Source organism: Ictalurus punctatus, chromosome 26, assembly GCF_001660625.3.
Source record: "Ictalurus punctatus breed USDA103 chromosome 26, Coco_2.0, whole genome shotgun sequence".
Lineage (NCBI taxonomy): Eukaryota > Metazoa > Chordata > Actinopteri > Siluriformes > Ictaluridae > Ictalurus > Ictalurus punctatus.
Window position 1 is genome coordinate 15,080,026 of NC_030441.2, and position 20,614 is coordinate 15,100,639.

The window sequence follows — 20,614 nt, forward strand, 5'->3', positions numbered from 1 at the left end:
AGACATTGCTGCTACTGACTATGCATTTAGTGCGTGAAGTGTAGAATTTCAGCAGGAATCTGCTTTATTTTTATTTTATTTTATTTTATTTTTTTTTAAAATTGATCTATTTAAAATCCTGTATATTCTGTCTTTTAATAATGCACTTTACCTTGTCTTCTAGGGTTAAGTGCATTATTATTTTGTACTTTGCAATTGTGAAAAAAAAAATGTAACAAATATTGAAAACAAAAGTACTGATTTAACTATATTCAGAAAAATTACCGTTACAGTATATACCATGTATTCAAGTACTGTGATGAAAGTATGACATATAACCATATATTTGACCCCACATTTTTTGTATATAAAGTAACATGGCAGGTATAAAAAGCCTTTTAGCATTTAGTTAATTATCAATGTTCCAGAAAGTTCTATATAATTAGCAAGAAAGTTAGTAGCAGTAGTTATACAGTAGCATTTAGTTTAAACATTCTTATAGATGCAGCTATTCTGCCATCTAGTGGTGTAATCCATAAATTTATGCTCATCACCTGAATCTAAAAAAAAACATTATGCATATACATATACATATACATTCTTGTCTACTCAATATCTGAGACAGCCTATTGAATAATTTTCTGGTTAAATCAGTATGTCCATGCTTATTCTGCCATTCATGCTTATTAAGTTCTTGATATTCAGTCATAGCTCTCCATAGCTCCTATGTATAGTGATCTGTGACTAACTCACAAAATGTATACACAGTTAGTAACTGTGCTGGTCCTGTTTTATTAAATACAAACATAAAGGGAACCTTATGATTAACTTTTGCAAGGCAGGCAAATGCTTGAAACAAAAAGTACTGTGTTGAGGGATGAACACAGGACAGTCTTTATGAATTCAGCAGCAGTTCTTAGATGATGCAAATAATCTTTTGAGATGTAATGTTACCTGCATCAGAGTCAGTGATCTTTTATTTAATTATCCACTTATTCATTTATTTTCTTAAAACAAATCCAACCATTGAATATGTTTTTAAGCTCTAAAATAAGCTCTAAATAAATGTATTTTAGATCATATTGCTTTTCTCTTGACTTTATTTACATATGTGACCTTGAAGTAATCCAAAATTAATCAGATTACATTCTTTTCACATTGTGATACTTGGATTACGTTACTGATTACATTTTTTATAAAGTAATTTGTAACTGTAACTAAATACATTTTTAAAGTAACCGTCCCAACCCTGCCTACCAACCCAGTTCTCAATCACATGCAAGCTCCCACATAAACCTGAAGTTATGTCATATATGAGAAATAACCATTTTTAAACAAAGGGCAACCAATATTACATTTATAAGTGTATTTAAAATACAATACATTTCAGGCTTTACAGTACCAATCTACACATGTACAGTATTGAATGAATTTTATACACAGTTTTACACACATTTCACTTCAAGAATCATTTAAAACAAGATGGGTTTCTATAATTTTTTTTTTTTTTAACATTCTGAATATTCAGTTCTCACAGCATTTGTCTTATTGCAGCATTGTGTATTTCATTCCGATGATAACCCGAGTACACTCCTAACACACATTTACATTTTACATTTATAGCATTTAGCAGAGGCTCCTTTCCAAAGCAACAAACATGCTTTGTAGTCTCTGTCAAAAACAAATCCTCATGCTAGTACAAATAGGTTAGTGTCTAAGAATACTCTACATTGGTTTCAACTTAAAAAATTACATTTTACAAGTTTTACAATCTTTTGATCTCAAACTCAAATAGCTTCAGTCTACAGCAAAAACAATTGAATCGGCCTTGCCATTGCCATAGTTTCGGAGAGGACTGTAAAAAGTTATTATGTGTTAGTTCAGCAACAAAAGCAACTTTTTTCATTGACTCATTAACATCCCTAATTCTTTCAGTAAATAAGAGAAATATTTTATATAGTTAAAAAGGTAACACTGTGCAATAAGGTTCCCTTTAAAACTGATTATTTAACATATTTGTTAACGTGATACGTAATAATTATATCAGTATTAGTATATCATCAGTAAAATTATCAAGGTAACTAACAATTAAAAGTGACTAACACTATTAATTGATTTCAGTACTGAGGCTGAAAAGCAAGTTGTAATATTTGTACCTGGAGGCCAGAATTCAGTAAGTTATCAAAATTAAGTATTGCTTTAATTACATTTTTGCTTATCTATGTGGACTTGTGGTCATGGAGTGAATAAACATTAGTAAATGCAGGTGTATTTAGTTAACATTTAAACTAATGTCAATTAATACATGTATTATATTACTTATGGTTTAATAATGTTGACATTCGTGGTTTGTTCACATTAAGTAATGCTGTAAATAATGTTAGTTTAGGGTATCTTAATGTAAAGCATTGCCCTTAAAAAAAGCAAACGCATTGGTGGACATACTTTATATATCCTGAATATACATTGTTTCAAGTCTATAAAAAGTTTGTTGTGCTAGATGTGTAGACCTCCTAAAAGTGGTGCCAGTGGGATTTATCCCATAAATAAAAAGAGGGATACAACAGTGCTTTAGTCATTGGGAAATAGTGAGTGAGAAAATAAGCGCTTTCTCTTTTCTTTTTAGGAGCTAAAAGTGAAACCTGACCACTGAATTTTTTACTCCTATTTCACAACACTTTAACTTCACTAGTAATGTCCCACGAACTTCTCACAAATGAAATAATAAAATACAGTACCAACCAACAAGCACCAGAATCACTAAACACATCATAAATATTTCAATACAGACATATAGCCTATTTACTGTGTATCATAGTTAAGTTTTTTTCTAAAAACAACCTAATATTAACACCTGTTCATAATACATACAGTCTGAACGCTACAAACTGCCGTACTGTGAGGAAGCTACTGAATATGAACCACTATATGAGACTATTTCAGGTTAATGCACAGCTAAGCCAGAGTACCATCCATCCATCTTCTATACCACTTATCCTACAGGGTCGCAGGGGAACCTGGAGTCTATCCCAGGGAGCATCGGGCACAAGATGAGGTACACCCTGGATGGGGTGCAAACCCATCGCAGGGCACACAATCACATGCATATTCACACACCCATTCATACACTATGGACAATTTGGTCATGCCAATCAGCCTACCATGCATGTCTTTGGACTGGGGGAGGAAACCATAGTACCCATAGGAAACCCCCACAGCACGGGGAGAACATGCAAACTCCGCACACACAGAGCCGCAGCGGGAATCGAACCCCCAACCCTGGAGGTGTGAGGCGACGTGGTAACCACTAAACCACCGTGAGCTTGCCAGAGCACCATAATTGTGAAAATGGTCGTGGAACTATAGCTAATTAAGTATTAATTAGAGGTCGACCGATAGTGGATTTTACCGATACCGATAACTAAGTTGGGCAGTACCTGCCGATAACCGATTAATCAACTGATAGTATCAGTAATCAACAGTAACATAACAAAGTAAAATATTGCTGAACTTTATTACAAAAATAAACAGTACTAACTGTACCAGTATTTAAAATGTACTGTATTTAAAAACATACAAACAAAATACATATATAAATATTAATATATAAACTATGAATAAATATTAAAGTAAAAGATGTACATCCAAACTGAACCAAAAGGTAACACTCCAAATACCAAATAAAAAATAGAGACATCCAAAATGAATGAAAAAAAAAAAAACACTTGTCAGTGTAACAGATGCAACTGGGAAAAACTATCAGTGTGGATTATTATTATTATTATTGATATTATTATTATTATTATTATTATTATTATTATTATTATTATTATTATTATTATTATTATTATTGGTGCTGATTAATCAGCAAAACTGATCAATCGGTCGACCTCTAATATTAATCGATATGCCTGGTTTTAAACAGAATTTTTCTTATTTATTTTGTTGGTCAGACAACCTTATATTTTAGTGAACTAATATTAAGAATGGCAGATAAGCATTGAATAATTACATATATCCAGGTAAATCTATCTCCGATGTCTTGAGGCTATTGGGTTGATCTGTATCTTCTCAGATTCACAATCCAATCAAAGTTCTTGAGGAATATGCCAGGTCCTAGTTGTTGTTATGGTATAATGTAGTATGAGGGGTCTCATCGGATCTGTTCAGTTCACAGTATTTTCACATAGAACAAGAGAATGTGTGGATTGTTCATCACCAAATAATTCACATTAGGAAAATATAACAAACCCTGTTTTTCATATCAGCCCACTCACTCGTCATCACTCCACATGTACATCTCCTCTTTTCCTTTTTTCTCCACTGCTCCATATCTGTTGTGCATCCTGAGGCCAAGATGCTCAGTGATGAACAGCTGTTCACCTTCAAGCTCACAGTTGTTCCTAGAAGCGAACATCTGGCTGATCTCCACAAATGTCTTGTTCTTTGTCTCAGGGATGATGAAGTAGATGTAGGCTGCCACGCCCATACAAATGCCAAAGAATACCAGGTAAGAGAAAGCCCCTGCTGACATCTGGGAAGAAGATTTGATGTATTGGGCAGATTTGTAAGTAATACTACATCATGAGGATTTCTCTCACAGAAATGTCAAACAGAACTTAAGATATCAATGTCGTCACCTCTCAGTTAGTGATATCTGACTTCTATTAAACTTCTTGGTCTGAAATCACAGCCTACATTTCTCTAAAACATGCACTAAATCAAGTAGAAATACATTATGCATTAGATGGAGAGCTGTACCTGTAAGAATGGGAAGACAAATCCGACAGTGAAGTTAGATAACCAGTTGAGCGCGCCCCCAACGATGTATGCCGAGGGTCGGTGAGACTGCTTAAACAGCTCACCTGTCATAAGGAAGGGCACTCCAGCTGTGCAGAGACCGATATCTGTTACTACACTGTACTACAAACAGAGTCAATTCCTTCATTCAACATCAGAGGGCAGCATTAAGTAATTGAGGGTGTATGGTGCTCTTGGTCTTAAAAGAGGTGAACTGTTCTGATATGCCGATCATCTGCAGCAAGTGTTCTCAAACATTTTGTAGCCAGGGACCCCTTTATTGACCCTATTCAATTCATGGGACCAAACATTTAAAATGATGGGAGAGGATTTCTTAGCATCACTTGTAAGAACGATACTACTTAGTTGCACAGGTGACACGGTGTTGATATTTTAATAAGCTGTGGCCATGAACTAATTAAAAGTTATATTTCTAGAGATCCATTTTGTGGCCACATATGTAACTTATATAGTTACTATAGTATATAAAAATGAGTGAGACATCGAAGTACATTATTGTGGTCATAACACCTAAGCATGGAGATGACTCAGAATTACACTTTACTTCAATCTTGGAATGCCACTTTAAGACATACTGGAGTCACTGGGACTGTGACATGATTTACTAATACGAATAGACTTGTTTGGCCATTCCCATGTACTAATTACTTGGAGATCATGTATTAATTATGATATTCCCACAACATAATTCATGGGCCTAAGTTTCACAAGTCATTGCCACTTCTTTGATATTGTCAGGTAGTGGAGATGGATACAAGTGCAGGCTTTTATTAAATAATAGACAAACAAAAAAGAATCAAAAGAAGTCATAAATTTAACAAACCAAGAGCTAGGGTACACGCTAGGCTACAGACAACAGAAACTCCACAGTTAAATAAAGAACTCTAAGGGCTTAAATAGGGACATTAAATGAGGGGAAACACAAGACAGGTGAGAGTTATTAATTAGGCATTTGACATTGTCATAAGGTCTGTTGTAGACTGTGAGGCTGATGGGAGTTGAAGTTTAAGGCGGCTGACCCCGGGGTTGATGTGACAGGTATCTTGTGGCCACAGCATATTAATTTTCGACAATGACTTAATAAAACATAACAACAGCTTCATAACATGCAAACATGCAAACAAACAAACAAACACACACACATATTGTGGTTCCAATTGATGTAAGCAATGGGAAAACTACAGCAATGTTATTCATGGCCAAGACCACTGTGTATAGATATCTATAGGGGAGATGCCAAAATCAGGAAATCTCAATAGAAATAAAGCCTTGTTGATTGTCTCACCAGGCCCAATGCAGAATCCTGCAATGATGCCCACCACGCAGGTCACGCTGACATAGTGCATGAAGGGCACATGAACCTGACATCAGAAAAAAGCAGAGCAAAATGAACGACCAGCTACCTTCCATTCAAACACATGGCCCTGCAGTCCAATCTAAGGTCCTAGTAAATCTGACTGGTCAAGTGGAGACATGGACAAAAGGCTTTTTCTAAATACACAATGGTCATTTTGTCTAACACTTACATTGCTGGTACAAAGGAAATTGGTCAATTGAACAAACCTTATTATTCAAAACAGAATAAGTACACATACTATATAATGGATGTTGCAGCTGGCTGTAAAAACAAACAAACAAACAAACAAAAAAAACCAACTCAACTTTAGACAGATTTCTAAAAGATAGAGGTAAAGCAGCTACCTGCAGAACAAGAGAAAGGGTGATGCCTGCACAACAAATGCCCATAAAGCTGAATCCACCAATCATCAGAGGCCTGCGACCTACTCGCTCAATAGTAAAACACTGCAGAGAAAGCAGAAAAAAGCAGATCAAAATAAACAATTAGGTTCCTGCTAATATTACTTCTTTAAAGCATATGGATATGCTATCAAACACGAACCAAGAGAAGAAGTAGTCAAAAGGTTTCTGTCTAGGGAAGAGAAGGAAAAGGAAGAGGAGGAGCTACAAGCTTCATCACTAGTCCACTCTTTTAAAAAGGACAGATATAATGCATTAGTATATACAATGGATATAAAGGTCTACACACCCTTGTTAAAATGGCAGATTTTTGTGATGTAAAAAAAAATGAAACCAGGATAAATCATATCAGAACTTTTTCCACCCTTAACGTAAAACTACAATGCATACAAATTAAATGAAAAACAATCAGAAACATTTTAGGGAAAAATAGGGAAAAAAAATGTTACAATAGCTGCTTGCATGAGTGTGCACTCCTTTTTTCATAATTGGGGATGTGGATGTGTTCAGAACGAACCAATCAAATTCAATCTCATGTTCAAAAGAAATGATCAATAATTCACAAAGACAAGACCAAAACCAACAGCAAAGTAAAAGGTTGTCGGTAGCATAGTTTTAAAAAATATTAGAATTATATTAGTTTATGGTTTCTTAATTCACTGTTATCATTGTGTAAAATACAGTGTTTTTGGAAATTATTCAGACCATGTAATTAAGTCTTTTGGTTATTAGTCTACAAACAGTAAGCCATAATGACAGAGTAAAAACAAAACTTTAGAAACTGTTGCAAATTTATTGAAAGTCAAAAACTGAAATCTCGCATTAAGGCTTTTCACACTGTCCTTAACCCCGGGTTATCGTGGTTCTAAACCCCGCTAGGAACGCGAGAGTGAGAGCGTTTTCTTACTCCAATGAGTCCAGCAATGACCTCAATGGCACCTGTGCCCACTGTTGTGTACTGAACCTGTGAGACAGAGATTCCCGCATTCTCGAAGATGGAATTTGTATAGAACCAAATCTGAAAAACAAGTAGTAAGTTAAACACATTTACATAAAGTGCCATTCTCCACCAACTGCAGCTTTAGAGTACAGAAGTACATAAAAATGTAACTATGAAAATTGTGACTAAAGTTTTAAGAGGAGATCCATAGAGTGACTCTCCTCCGGAACCATCTAAACAAGGGGACCACTCAGAAGACATAAGTGACATCTGATGGTGTAGAGATGGGAAAGTTATATAAGAGGCAGCAAGGTTACAAAAAGTATTAAGCAAGAAATTAAAATAGATTAGGAAAGATCAGACTGATACAAGCATACTAGTGTAATTAGGCTTATTATACTTTATACTACATATAATATACACATTGTAGTATGTAGTAATCTAAAGAAGTATGTAGTAATATAATTATCCATTATGCATATGATATATAACTAAAACTCAAAGTCTGACTCACTGCATCAATGCCAGACAGCTGCATGCCCATGTTGATGACCATGACTGATATGACCTGCCAGCGGACGGCTCTGTCTTTTAGCAGTTCATACACTGAGACAGTCCTCACTGAAGAGAGTGAGCGCTGCTCCTTCTGCATCTCCTCCACCTCTGCCTGGATATTAGCTTTTGCTCTATACCACCTCAGAGCTAACAATAATACCAGCACACAATTAACAATGCCAAAATTATATAGCTGATCCAAACTATACTATGCTATACTATACTATACTATAAAATACAGTGACGGCTCTAAAAAAACAAACAAAAAAAAGTAGAAAGAATATCATGCTGCATGTGCGTCATGCTTCAAATGTATAGTTTTGGCCAGACTACAACATATTTACCTGTTTAAACAATATCACTATAGAACATGAAACATGCTGCATTACTGGCTTTCTGCTTGCACATGTGCACACTAAAAACTTGCGGAATAGGATACTTAAATGTTTTCCACACCGGGACACTAGAATACTGGGAAGCATGTATTCTAGCTTACTGGCATGCTAGCATAATTTAATACTGGCATACTACCCTTCCTGCATATTAGCATGCTTTCACTGTTGCATACATACATACATACTGTATTTGTACACACACTTGCCTACTTGCGCACTGCACAATTCCATACATGGATAGCAACAATAGCATACTAGCACACTTGCACATTAATACACTAATAAATTCACATAATAATGCACTAGCGTTCTTATATACTTGCACATTAGAATAATACATCAGACTACTGCTCACTTACATACTAGTATACTTGCACACTAGTGTGCAGACCTTAAATACTTCCACACTTATATACATGCAAGCATATTAACATAAAACCAAGGGAAGTCTTCCATGCTAGTATACTACGTACTAGAATGCTTGCATACTTGTACTGCAGGGTGACAGTCACCTCGTCCTTGTGCCATCACTGGCAATCAGCTCCACCTGTACCTGGGTCTATTTAAGGATGTTGGCAATTCTCCTGAGTACATCTTCGTATTTTACTCTGAGTGATCTAGTGAGTGGGTGGCTCACTGGGTTGAGTTCTTGCCTCTGCTCCTGGAGACCCTGGTTCAAACCCCTGCACTGGATGATCTCTCCATCACTTGTACCATAGCATACTATAATGCTTGGATACTTTCACACTATTATATGTGCTAGCATGCCTATGTATTTTTACAAACATGCATACTAGGCCACTTGCCCCCAACTGCATTTGGGTTAAAAGGAAAACTTGTTATTTCTCCATGTTGCTAGGACTATTCATTTAAAAAAGGGGTTTGGCTCATTGTCAAAGCTCATATCAAATTTTGAATTGTAAATAAATGGTAAAATTACCCTTGAGAGTAGCGTGAATGTTGTGTTTCTCAATCAACAAGTAACGAGGACTCTCAGGAAGCCATGGCAATAACATTAGTTGAATAATGGTTGGAACCACGACCAGAGAGAGGAAAAGAGGCCAGTGCTCTTCCTGTGGAGAAAAGACATGACATTTTACTCTATAGCAGAAAACAGTTTTGTGTTATTAATAATCTGTATTTCAGGGAACTCTGTATGTAGAGGATTTCTGCACAAATGACAAAGAAAAATACCTGACAAGCAAAAGATCTTCAAACCTTGTGAGTTTTGTGAAAATACCATATGTAATTACTGAAAACAAAAGTCAGATTTATCTCTACTGATCTACACTTATGAAAAGGAAACCATTTTGGTGTGTCTGTGGGAATCCATAAAGGTTTTCTGTGTAGAACTTTCCAACAGGGATTTTTCTTTTCAGTTAAAGCTTCAACTAGAACCACTATAAAAAGCTACAGTCATGCTAGTTTACCATAGAATTACTTGTGCCCACACATGAATACTTCCCTTTTACCACACTAGCACATAGCAATCATGGGAAACATACTTAAGAGCTTGCTGGTATGTTAGCATACACGCATGCTAACATGCCTTAATATTGCATATCACTAACAAACTAGCATACTATATCAGACTACTGCGAAGTTCCATACTAACAAACCTGCACACTAGTATGCTTGCCTTTTCAGTTGAAGTTACATCTAGAACCACAGTAGAAAGCTATAACCATCAACCAATCATTGAGAAGCCCCGTTTCTAAGAGTGTATTTTGTGTAATCAGATTTAACTGTGATTATCAGTAATTTTACTTCACCTTTCCCAGGAATTCATGAAGTCCCAGAATTTGAGCAATGAAAACTCCAATACAGATGAAGATGCTAGGCACAAGGACCAGGAAACCACGGAGGTTCTTTGGAGCGATTTCTCCCAGGAACATGGGCACTACACTAAGAGAAATCCCTGCTCAAGTAAAAAGGAGAGGAAATTATTTTCAAGCATAAGTGAATATCTCACTTGCCTTACACTTCCTTTAGGCAAAATATCAACATTCATGGTCTAAAAGAAAAACATGCATAGGTGATCACTAACTTATTTGCACAACTGCATATTTAAATACTTGAATAATGTCATACTAGCATCCCAAGAAATATATACTGTACTACTACTCACTAGTACTATCTACTTATAGATCTACACAGCATAGTAAATGTGTGTGCTAGATTATCTATGCTAGCTTACTTGCATATTTGCACATTATAATATTAACACACTAGCATACTAACATGCCTGCACACTTGCATAGTTACAAATTTGTAGACTTGCACACTAACATATACAGTACACTAGTACAGTGGTTTTACAAGTTGGGGCCGCCAGAGGGCGCCCGGGGGACTCAACAATCTGATGTGAAAAATAAATTCTCTCTCTCCCAGACAACCACACACGCGCGCGCACACACACACACACACACACACACACACACACACACACACACACACACACACAATCAATTCCTAATGTAATGTGATGTAAGATGTAATTATTAATTAAAAAAGGGGGATATATATTCAGAAGTCTGTATTTTTAATGTGTTTTAAAGACATCTTGCAAAAGGGGGGCCTCGGTCAAATGTTAATGCCATTTGGGGGGCCTTGCCCTGGAAAAGTTTGTGAACCCCTGCACTTCTACTAACATACACTGTAGCATGCTATCATGCCTGCATGCTTAAATACTTACAAACATGCATACTAGCATACTTTTACACTAACATACATACTATCATACTACAACAAGTGTAGACTAACATACACTATGTGGCCAAAGGTATGTGGACACCTGACTACACATATATGGGAACCAAGGAGCTCAAACAGGTTCCAGAACAGCAATGCCCATGTGCACAATGCAAGCTCTATGAAGACATGGTTTGCCAAGGTTGGAGTGGAAGAACATGAGTGGCCTGCACAGAGCTCTGACCTCAACCCCACTGAACACCTTTGGGATGAACTGGAACACTGACTGCATCCCAGGCCTCCTCACCAAACTTCAATGATCTCAGGAATGCTCTTGTGGCTGAATGAGCACAATTCCCCATAACCACACTCCAAAATCTAATTGAAAGCCTTTCCAGAAGAGTGGAGGTTATTATAACAGCAAAGGAGGACTAAATCCGGAATTGGATGTTCAACAAGCACATGTACGTTTGATGGTCAGGTGTCCACAAACCTTTGGCATAAACAATGCTGTAAAAAGTATTTGTTTATTTGAGTATTTGGTTTATTCTGTTTTTGTGTATATCTCATACTAAATAGTTTTAGATCTTTAAACAAAATACAGCATAAAACAAAGGCAACCTGAGTAAGCACACAACACAGTTTATATTATTATTTTTTTTATTGAAGCAAAAAAGTTATCCAACACTTATCACCAATGTGAAAAACTAATTGCCCCTTAAACTTAGTCTGGTTGTGCCACCTTTAGCAGCAATAACTGCAACCAAACACTTCCAAGATCAGACTTTCACTTCCTTCTAGGACTAGAATCTACTCTACTTTGGATCATTGTCTTGCTGCATAATCCAGTTGCGCTTGAGAGTCAACTTACAGAAAGAAGACTGGACATTCTTCTTTAGGATTTTCTGGTAGAGAGCAGAATTCATGTTACCCTCAATTATTGCAAGTTGCCCAGGCCCTGAAGCAGCAAAGCATCCCCACACCATCATACTTCCACTAACATTCTTGACCGTAGGTATAATGTTGTTTTTGTGGAATTCCGTGTTTGGTTTACGCCAGATGTAACGGGACCCCCGTCATCCAAACTCCAGTTTTGACTCATCAGTCTACAGAACATGTTCCCAAAAGGTTTGAGGATCATCAAAGTGTGTTTGGCAATTCAGACGAGGCTTAATGTTCTTCACTATTCCATGGATGCCATTTTTGTCCAGAGTCTTTCTGATAGTGGAGTCATGAACAGTGATCTTTATTGATGCAAGAGAGACCTATAGGTCTTTTGATGTTGTCCTTGGGTCTTTTGGGACATCCTGGAAGAGTAGTTGCTGTGCTCTTGGAGGAATTTTCGAAGGTTGGACACTTCTGGGAAGGTTCATAACTGTGCCAATGTTTTCTATTTGGTGATAATGACTCTCATTGTGGGATGTCAAAGCCTTTGAAATAGCTTTGTAAGCCTTCCCAGACTGATGTATTTCAATCACGTTGTTCCTCATCATTTCTGGAATTTCTTTAAATTTGTGCATAGAGTGTGACTGGGTAAGACCTTTTCACCAACTTCATGCTGTTGAAAAAGTTCTATTTAAATGTTGATTTGATTGGACTGGGTTTGCAGTAATCAGACCTGGTTGTATCTAGTCCAGCTGAACCCCATTATGAATGCAGTTTCATAGATTTGGTGAATTAGTAACTAAGTTTACATAGATTTTGACTCACACCCAGCTGGTATTGGATAACTTTTTTGCTTCAATAAATAACTATCATTTAAAAACTGTATTTTGTGTTTAGTCAAGTTGTCACGGAAGCAATTGCAGGTATGGCAGTTTAATAAAATAACAAGTCCATGGCGGCCATGTTTGTAGGCCGCAGTACTGGATGGGAAATGTAGTCACTGGTTTGCTGTGATATGACCTCCAAGGGCACTTCTCCCGAAGCACCAAAATACACCCCCTCCCCCCGGCCGCCCTGGCCCTCTTGGCAAAATAACTTCACAGCCCCACAGGTTCCAATGTAGGCATTGTCCGACAAGTAGCAGGTTCCTCTGGGAGCCGAGGAGCAGACATGAGGCTGGGGCTGGTTCACTGGAGTCATTAGGCAAGACCCAGGCTTGGGAAGTTGTGTCATTAGCTTTAGACAGGTGCTTGACTTGGTGGGCCGTCTCGTCAGCCTTTCTTGAGTGTGGAGTGACATTCTCAGTGGAGCAGGAAGGCAGAGTGATGTCCTCAGTGGAGCAGGAAGGCGGAGCGTCGTCCACAGTGGAGCAGGAAGGTGGAGCAACGTCCTCCATCAACTCTGCATGCTGAAATTGGTTGGCTGTGTCAACAGACTCAGGTGTGAGCAGAACGTTGTTGGTTGTGTCAGCAGACACGGGCATGAGCAGAAATTGGATGTCCGTCTCAGCAGACTCAGGTGTAATCAGAACGTCGTGACGTCGGCTTCAGGCATGAGCAGGACCTGGTTGGTCGTGACGTTGGCTTGTGGCGTGAGCAGAACCTGGTTGGTCATGAAGTTGGCTTCAGGCATGAGCAGAACCTGGTTGGTCGTGACCTTGGCTTCAGGCATGAGGACTTGGCTTGGGAGGTCGTCTCTTCAACCTCGGACAGGAACTTGGCTGCATAGGTCGTCTCTTCAACCTCAGACAGAAACTTGGCTTGGGAGGCCGTCTCTTCGATCTCAGACAGAAACTTGGCTTGCTAGGTCGTCTCTTCGACCTCGGACAGGAACTGGGCTTGAGAGGTCGTCTCTTTGACTTCGGACAGGAACTTGACTTGAGAGGTCGTCTCTTTGACCTCGGACAGGAACTGGGCTTGAGCGGTTGTCTCTTCAACTTCAGGCAGAAACTTGACGTGAGAGGTCGTCTCTTCGACTTCAGACAGGAACTTGGCTTGAGAGGTCGTCTCTTCGACCTCGGACAGGAACTTGGCTGGAGAAGTTGTCTCTTCGACTTCAGACAGGAACTTGGCTTGAGAGGTTGTCTCTTCGACCTCGGACAGGAACTTGGCTGGAGAAGTTGTCTCTTCGACCTCAGACAGGAACATGGCTTGAGAGGTCGCCCCATTGACCTCTACCAGGAACTTGACTTTATGCTGGCACTCTGGGGATAAGACCACCATTATGTTGGCCGTTAGGTCATTATGTTGACCTCTGACTGGAGCTCGGCAGGTGAGACCACTTCATGGGTCTAAGGTTGGAGCTCTGCAGATGAGGTCGCCACATTGACCTCAGACGAGTGTTCAGCCGGTGAGACCACCTCATAGGTCTTATGCTGGAACTCTGAGAAGGAGATCACCATGTTGACCTCCGACTGGAGCTCCGCAGGTGAGACCACCTCATGAGTCTCAGGTTGGAGCTCTGGAGATGTGGTCGCCACGTTGACCTCTGGCTGGACCTCTGCAGAGGAGACCACATAGTGGTTCTTAGGCAGAAGCTTTGGGGAGGAGGTCACCCAGTTTGCCTGCTTATAATAGGTGGTGAACAGCAAGTCAGGTTTATCTGTGAGGCAGGCCTCCCGCAAAAGATCCTACAGGATGGCCCTGGATTCTGAACTGCCGATCACCATCACGAATAGTCCCACGAACTGAGTTACATTCTCAAGTCCCCTGGATCACATGGCCAGTAGACTCTTTACCCACTGGTGGGATGGGCCAAAAAACCGGGACAACAGGAACCTTAGCCATTGCTTCTCGCCTGGCTTGGGGTCCTCTAGGCTTACAAAATTGTTCTGGCAGTCAACAAGAAAATATTCAAGGTAGCCTGATAACTCATCATATGGCTCTGGGAGATCTACAACAGTCCACTGAGGAAACTGGATTGAATCCAGTTTAATAAAATAAAAAGTCCATGGCGGCCATGTTTGTAGGCCGCAGTGCAGGATGGGAAATGTAGTCAATGGTTTGCTGTGATATGACACATGTTGCCTTTGTTTAGCTTAAATTTTGTTTTAAATTCTTAAACTATTTAGTATGTGATATATACCACAAAACAGAAGAAACCATAAAATATTTTTCACAGCACGGTAGTGTACTAGCAAGCCTACTTGCTAGAATATTGCACACAACTAGAATATAACTAGAATATTGAACATAAGCATACCTGCATGCTAGTACTATTATACTGTAGTACTTTCACAGTAGGATACCTAAACACAAGGACATGCTGGCCCAAATTTAGCCTATTACCCAAAGACACTTAAAATTCAACATAGAAGCAAATACTCACATCTGTAAACCCAGTTGGAGATAGAAAAAAGACACCAGCCATGAGTGAGAAGAAGCAAGGGTCCAGATTTTATTTCCACCTCACGAGATCCACACCAATGAGAATTCTCAGAAGTGCTCTGACACCTGGAGCTCAAGCTCCCGTATTTATACTGTATTTACACAGTAGATAACCAATATATTTTAGAAAGACTATGATTTCAATACCAATAGGGTTAAAAAGAGCTCATCTACATTACCAAGATGTTTTAAAAAAGGCTTATCAAATTTACCATGATGTTTTGAAAGAGGCTTATCAAATTTACCATGATGTTTTGAAAGAGGCTTATCAAATTTACCATGATGTTTTGAAAGAGGACTTTCTGACTACCATTAGGATTGAAAGTGGGAGAGAGAGAAAACAATTTTAGAGAGACCTTAGTCTCATGTTGTTATCTCATAATGTTATGTGTGTGCGTTGGGGCCTTTGTGTGTGTTATGTCTGCACGCCTGCCCTTGACTGTACGAGAGTGTGTGTGTTTCTCAGCCTGCCCTCCTCAGCTCTTATATTTCTCTGTGACTAATAAACCATAATGTGTTACTCTTAAAGATCTTAAAGTGTGAATCCAACCAGTCCTGTGAATTTTCAATAAAATTACATATTACTCATACTAGGTCTCCCTCGTGTTTATTTCATGTCATTTTTATCCACAACATTCCCCCATCTGAGGCTATAAAGCCGCATAAACTACCTTAATTAATCGGGTACCTGTGGAGAAACTGGTTCTGCCGCACCCCATGGCCGTCCCCTGCTAGCTGTTGGAGGATTACTGTAATGAAGCCATAATTCCTGTGCTCATCCTTGTAATGAAATGGGTCCCTTACAGTAACCACTTCTACGCTACACTGTTCAGGATTGGATCTACACGTCCCTATGTTTCTCAACTGGGCCTGTCAGCCCACAGTTTTGTATTTGTCGGGACCTGCAGAGTCTTGCTTCCCCCCCAAAAAATAAAACCCCAAACCTTCGCAGTCAGGGGTGGGCGAAAAAACCTCCTATGAGGAAAAATTCCCACCCTGCCAGCACTATGTGCTCGACAGCACCAGTATACTTTTCTCGTGCCTGAGTGCGTCACACTTTGTTGCACATCACATGTCACGGGTCATATCACAAACATTTTATAACAATACAACTTGGCAGTCTCTGGTGGCAGTATCTCTCTGTATGCTGGTTGTCTTCAGCTCAAGCACTTTACATACTGTAGACACTTTGCATACTAGCATACTTGCACGTTATACTTAAACGCTACCATACTAGTATAACTGCATAACTTCACATTTATCTGTCACATGTTCAGCTCTACCTTTTGGTTTGCAGCTCCTCATTTCTTTAAAAGAATGCATCCAAACTGCTGCAGACTCTTGCTGCAAACCTTTGCCCACTACAGTAATAGCACACTACATCAGTGTACCTGAATGTATTCCTGTGATGAAGCGACCGATGATGATCATCTCAGGAACACCGATATGCCTGCTAAAGCCCATGAGTCCACCAGATACAAACACCAGAAATGTGCTCTTCACCAGTGTCCCTCTTCTACATAAAAACACAGAGCAACAACAAAAAAAATCATGTCTACATTTTGCATAGAAAATATTAAAAGATTGAACAAATCTTTTTGGAACTCATATCTAGGTGAAATATAATTTCAAACATCATAAGATACAAGTGTCAAATTTATAGGACATTGCGGCTTGGTGCAGTACCTTCCGAATTTGGTGACTAGCATTCCCACAGTGAGGGAGCCTACCAGTCCACCAATGGCGAAAATGGACACGGTAATGGAGTAAAGCGCTGTGATGCTGTCGTTGCTCAGACCACGCCCATTACGCCTCACTGCAGTGCGGTTATAAAAGTCCTTTATGTACTGGGAGGATGTGCAAACAGAACATGAACATTTTTATTTTCATGTGATTTTGACATGTAATTTGACTAGCTGAATGTGAGCATTTACAATACAAGAATTAAGAATACAAAATAATCAAAAGATGATAGAATTGTAATGTAGAAGATACTTTTTAAAAGTAAATTAATCTAAGATAAAGGTAAGGCAATTTATTTTTCACATGATTTTTTTTAACACTTGTAATGCATGGGTTTTTATTTAATTATAAATTTTGTGCATGTTTTTTTCCCAATGTGATTAACTTTCATGTGATTTTCTTCACTATATAATGAGTATTTATTAGTCACATATACAGTAGAGCAGTGAAATTGTTTTTTATTTTGCATACCCCAGCCTGTCAGGAAGCTGGGGTCAGAGCACAGGGTCAGCCATGATATGGTGCCCCTGGAGCAGAGAGGCTTAAGTGCTTTGATCAAGGGCCCAACAGTGGCTGCTTGGCAGTGCTGAGGCTTGAACCCCCAACCTTCCAATCAGTAACCCAGAGCCTTAACCGCTAAGCAAATATACTCATATATTTCATGTCTTATTTTCACATGACTGTGAGATTATATACCCCTACACACACACACACACACACACACACACACACACACACACACACACACACACATATATTTTCACATGTAGTGTACAAGTTTTTATTTTATAGTGATTTAAAAAAAACACACACATTTAGGACACTCTGCTTGAACTGCTTCAGGACTTGGCAAGACAAAATCAAATTATTCAGTTTATGCTCCAAAGACTGTAATTATTACTCTGATGTCTGTTCAAAGGTCATCATGGAGATTAAAGTTATTAAGGGGTTTCAAAGTAATACAGCAGAAAAGTGAGTCCTGGTGACAACACAGAGGAAATGCAGAGGAAACACGTGCTACCCTTCACCCTCCCAGATTTGTGTCAGACATGTGATATAGGGGAGGCCAAGCTTGTGGGCAGGGTCTGGCAAACTGGGAGAAACTGGAGTTAAATGTATAAAAAGAACATTATAAAGATCCATCAAGAATTATTATATTTGAGAAAATTATGAAAAAGGCTGTACATGATATGGTGCCAAAACTCTCCAATAATGAATAATATAATGACAACTGAATGGGATGTAATATTTGGACAGTTGTTCATTACCTGCCTCTTTCATACTTATGGTACAAAATTTTAAGTTTCCTGTGAAAATAATACACTTTAAATGATATAAGAAATATCTCAAACACACTTGTATCTCTCTCTCTCCTCTCCCCACACCAACATCCAGTATCCTCTCATTCACTGATATTTTAAGGACACAAATTTGATTAGTAAAACAGTTTAGGTTCCTCTGCTTTAATAATGGACTTAGTATGTAGTGCTACAGAACATGCTATTAGTCCACCTTTTAAAAGCAGGATCTTACATGAAATGGTAAACCATTTCATATCAATATTGCAAAGAATTTGCACTACCACTTAATTCAACTGAAAAATTTAGAATGGATAAGGTTAGGTTCAAGATTGGTATTAATGTTTTTCTTGTTCTTTTTTCCTCCTTCACTGCTCCTGTTCGGGGTCGCCACCGCGGATCACCCATCCACATATTTTGATTGAATGGGTGCATCCACATATTTTGATTCTGGCACAATTTTTATCCCGGATGCCCTTCCTGATGCAATCCTCCCCATTTTTCGCGTCGCATGCTAGCCACTAGTACACCAGTAGGATTAGTGGATTAAAATCTTTTTTTAATTATTTTATGACAGTTTGTGAAATCATTCCTATGTGAATGATTCCTACTCCTTAAATTGGAGTAATTTAAAATTCCTGCTTTAATGTAGTGGTGGAAAGAACAAAACACCAACACTTTGTATTCTCCTACAAGTAATGAACAGTCACATTCATCCAGTACCCTATGAATATCATGATTTTAATGATACTTACCTGAGCAGGAGAATTGACTACAGCTAGGTTATAGCCATAGAGCATAGAGCTGCCAAAAGATGAGAGCAATGCTGCTGCTAGCAGGGTTGAGGTTAAATGCTGTAAAAATGACACAAACAGAATGAAATACCTGGAACAACATCACAGAAACAGAAGTTAGTGAATACTACTGGCATCCAACCAAAATGCTTATGTGCATGTCCCACTTATCAATTTAACTGCATCAATAATTCTTTTTTCAAAAAGCTCTATTAAAAGTTCAAAACAAGTTACCAATGCTCCTAATACAACACTGTTATGGCACTGTAAATGGTATGACAGCCTATTATCTATAACAATAATGCCTTTGAGCTACACATCAGAAGGTCATGAGTTGAAATACCAGCATCACCAAGTGGCATGATTAAGGCTTTGAGAAAGACTGCTCACTTGTATCCTACCTTAAATGTAAGTCGACTTGGATAAAAACATCAGCAATATGAGCGAATGTCATGGATTATATAGTAGAGTAAAAGGATCTAATAAAGTGGCCACTGAGTGTACTGTATGTCACATGGTTTGCACAATGCATGCTGCAAGTGATGGATTACTTTCTGATAATAATCCATCTAGCTGTGCACATGACTGCATTTGCAAAAGTATGAGATATAGCCAAGCCTTCTGAGAGTGTGCAGCTAGAAGTCTTGGAACAGAGTCAGTCTTTGATTCAATTTTAAATCGCTTTTAAAGCCTGCCAGCATCAGGAGCATTAGCTTTTATTTGGTAAGGAACACCAACAATTTGTCATGGTTGTTAAAAAAAGAAAAAAGAAGTATTGTAACACGCAAGTGGAAATGGCTGGGAGGTGTATCACCAGTGGAAAAAGAAATTTCAGCATGAGTGTGAAAAAGGGACACGATTAGTCAAAAGAAATATCATTCAAATCCAATGAGCATTAAGAGTTTATTGGTTGTATGTACTCTGATACACTGGAACGTTGAACAGAAAGTTGAAAAGTGTTTACTGCCTGGTCAAACTTACCATGTACCAGATAATTTTTGTGCAATACCATATACTTTTTTTTTTGTAGGAATTCAAAGCACACATAAAGAGAATCACTAGGAATACACAATGTTACATTAGATAAAAATAAACATATAAGTTATAATTAATAATAGATCAACAGACTGATAGCACAATAAACAAACCAACACAAACATTCATTCAATATTATGAGTGACTTACCCCTCTAAGTTTTCCATCTGGCTCGTTTAAAACTTCCTCCGCCATTTAGCAATGCATGTGCAAATTTCCAAAGAGAGACGAAGAGAAAGGTTGCTTATTGTAATTGTCTCCACAGAATTCAGGCTCACAGAGGGACACGACCAGCCTGTGTGCAGCACCTCCTCCTCCTTCTCCTCCTCCTTCA

The 20,614-nt window shown here is 38.4% G+C and overlaps 1 protein-coding gene across 1 annotated transcript; it reads right to left on the reverse strand.

The window, feature by feature from the left end:
* Positions 1–1,322: 1,322 nt before the first annotated feature.
* Positions 1,323–20,581, reverse strand: slc2a15b (solute carrier family 2 member 15b). Its single transcript, XM_017458063.3, has 13 exons — positions 20,431–20,581; positions 19,207–19,305; positions 17,097–17,257; positions 16,802–16,926; positions 10,221–10,366; positions 9,389–9,521; positions 8,013–8,200; positions 7,466–7,576; positions 6,502–6,603; positions 6,086–6,161; positions 4,741–4,868; positions 4,257–4,513; positions 1,323–4,141 (listed from the first exon to the last, which is right to left on the reverse strand). Exons 1-13 carry the CDS (start codon positions 20,473–20,475, stop codon positions 4,096–4,098), a joined length of 1,617 nt encoding a protein of 538 aa, XP_017313552.1. The 5' UTR covers positions 20,476–20,581; the 3' UTR covers positions 1,323–4,095.
* Between the last annotated feature and the right edge of the window lie 33 nt (positions 20,582–20,614).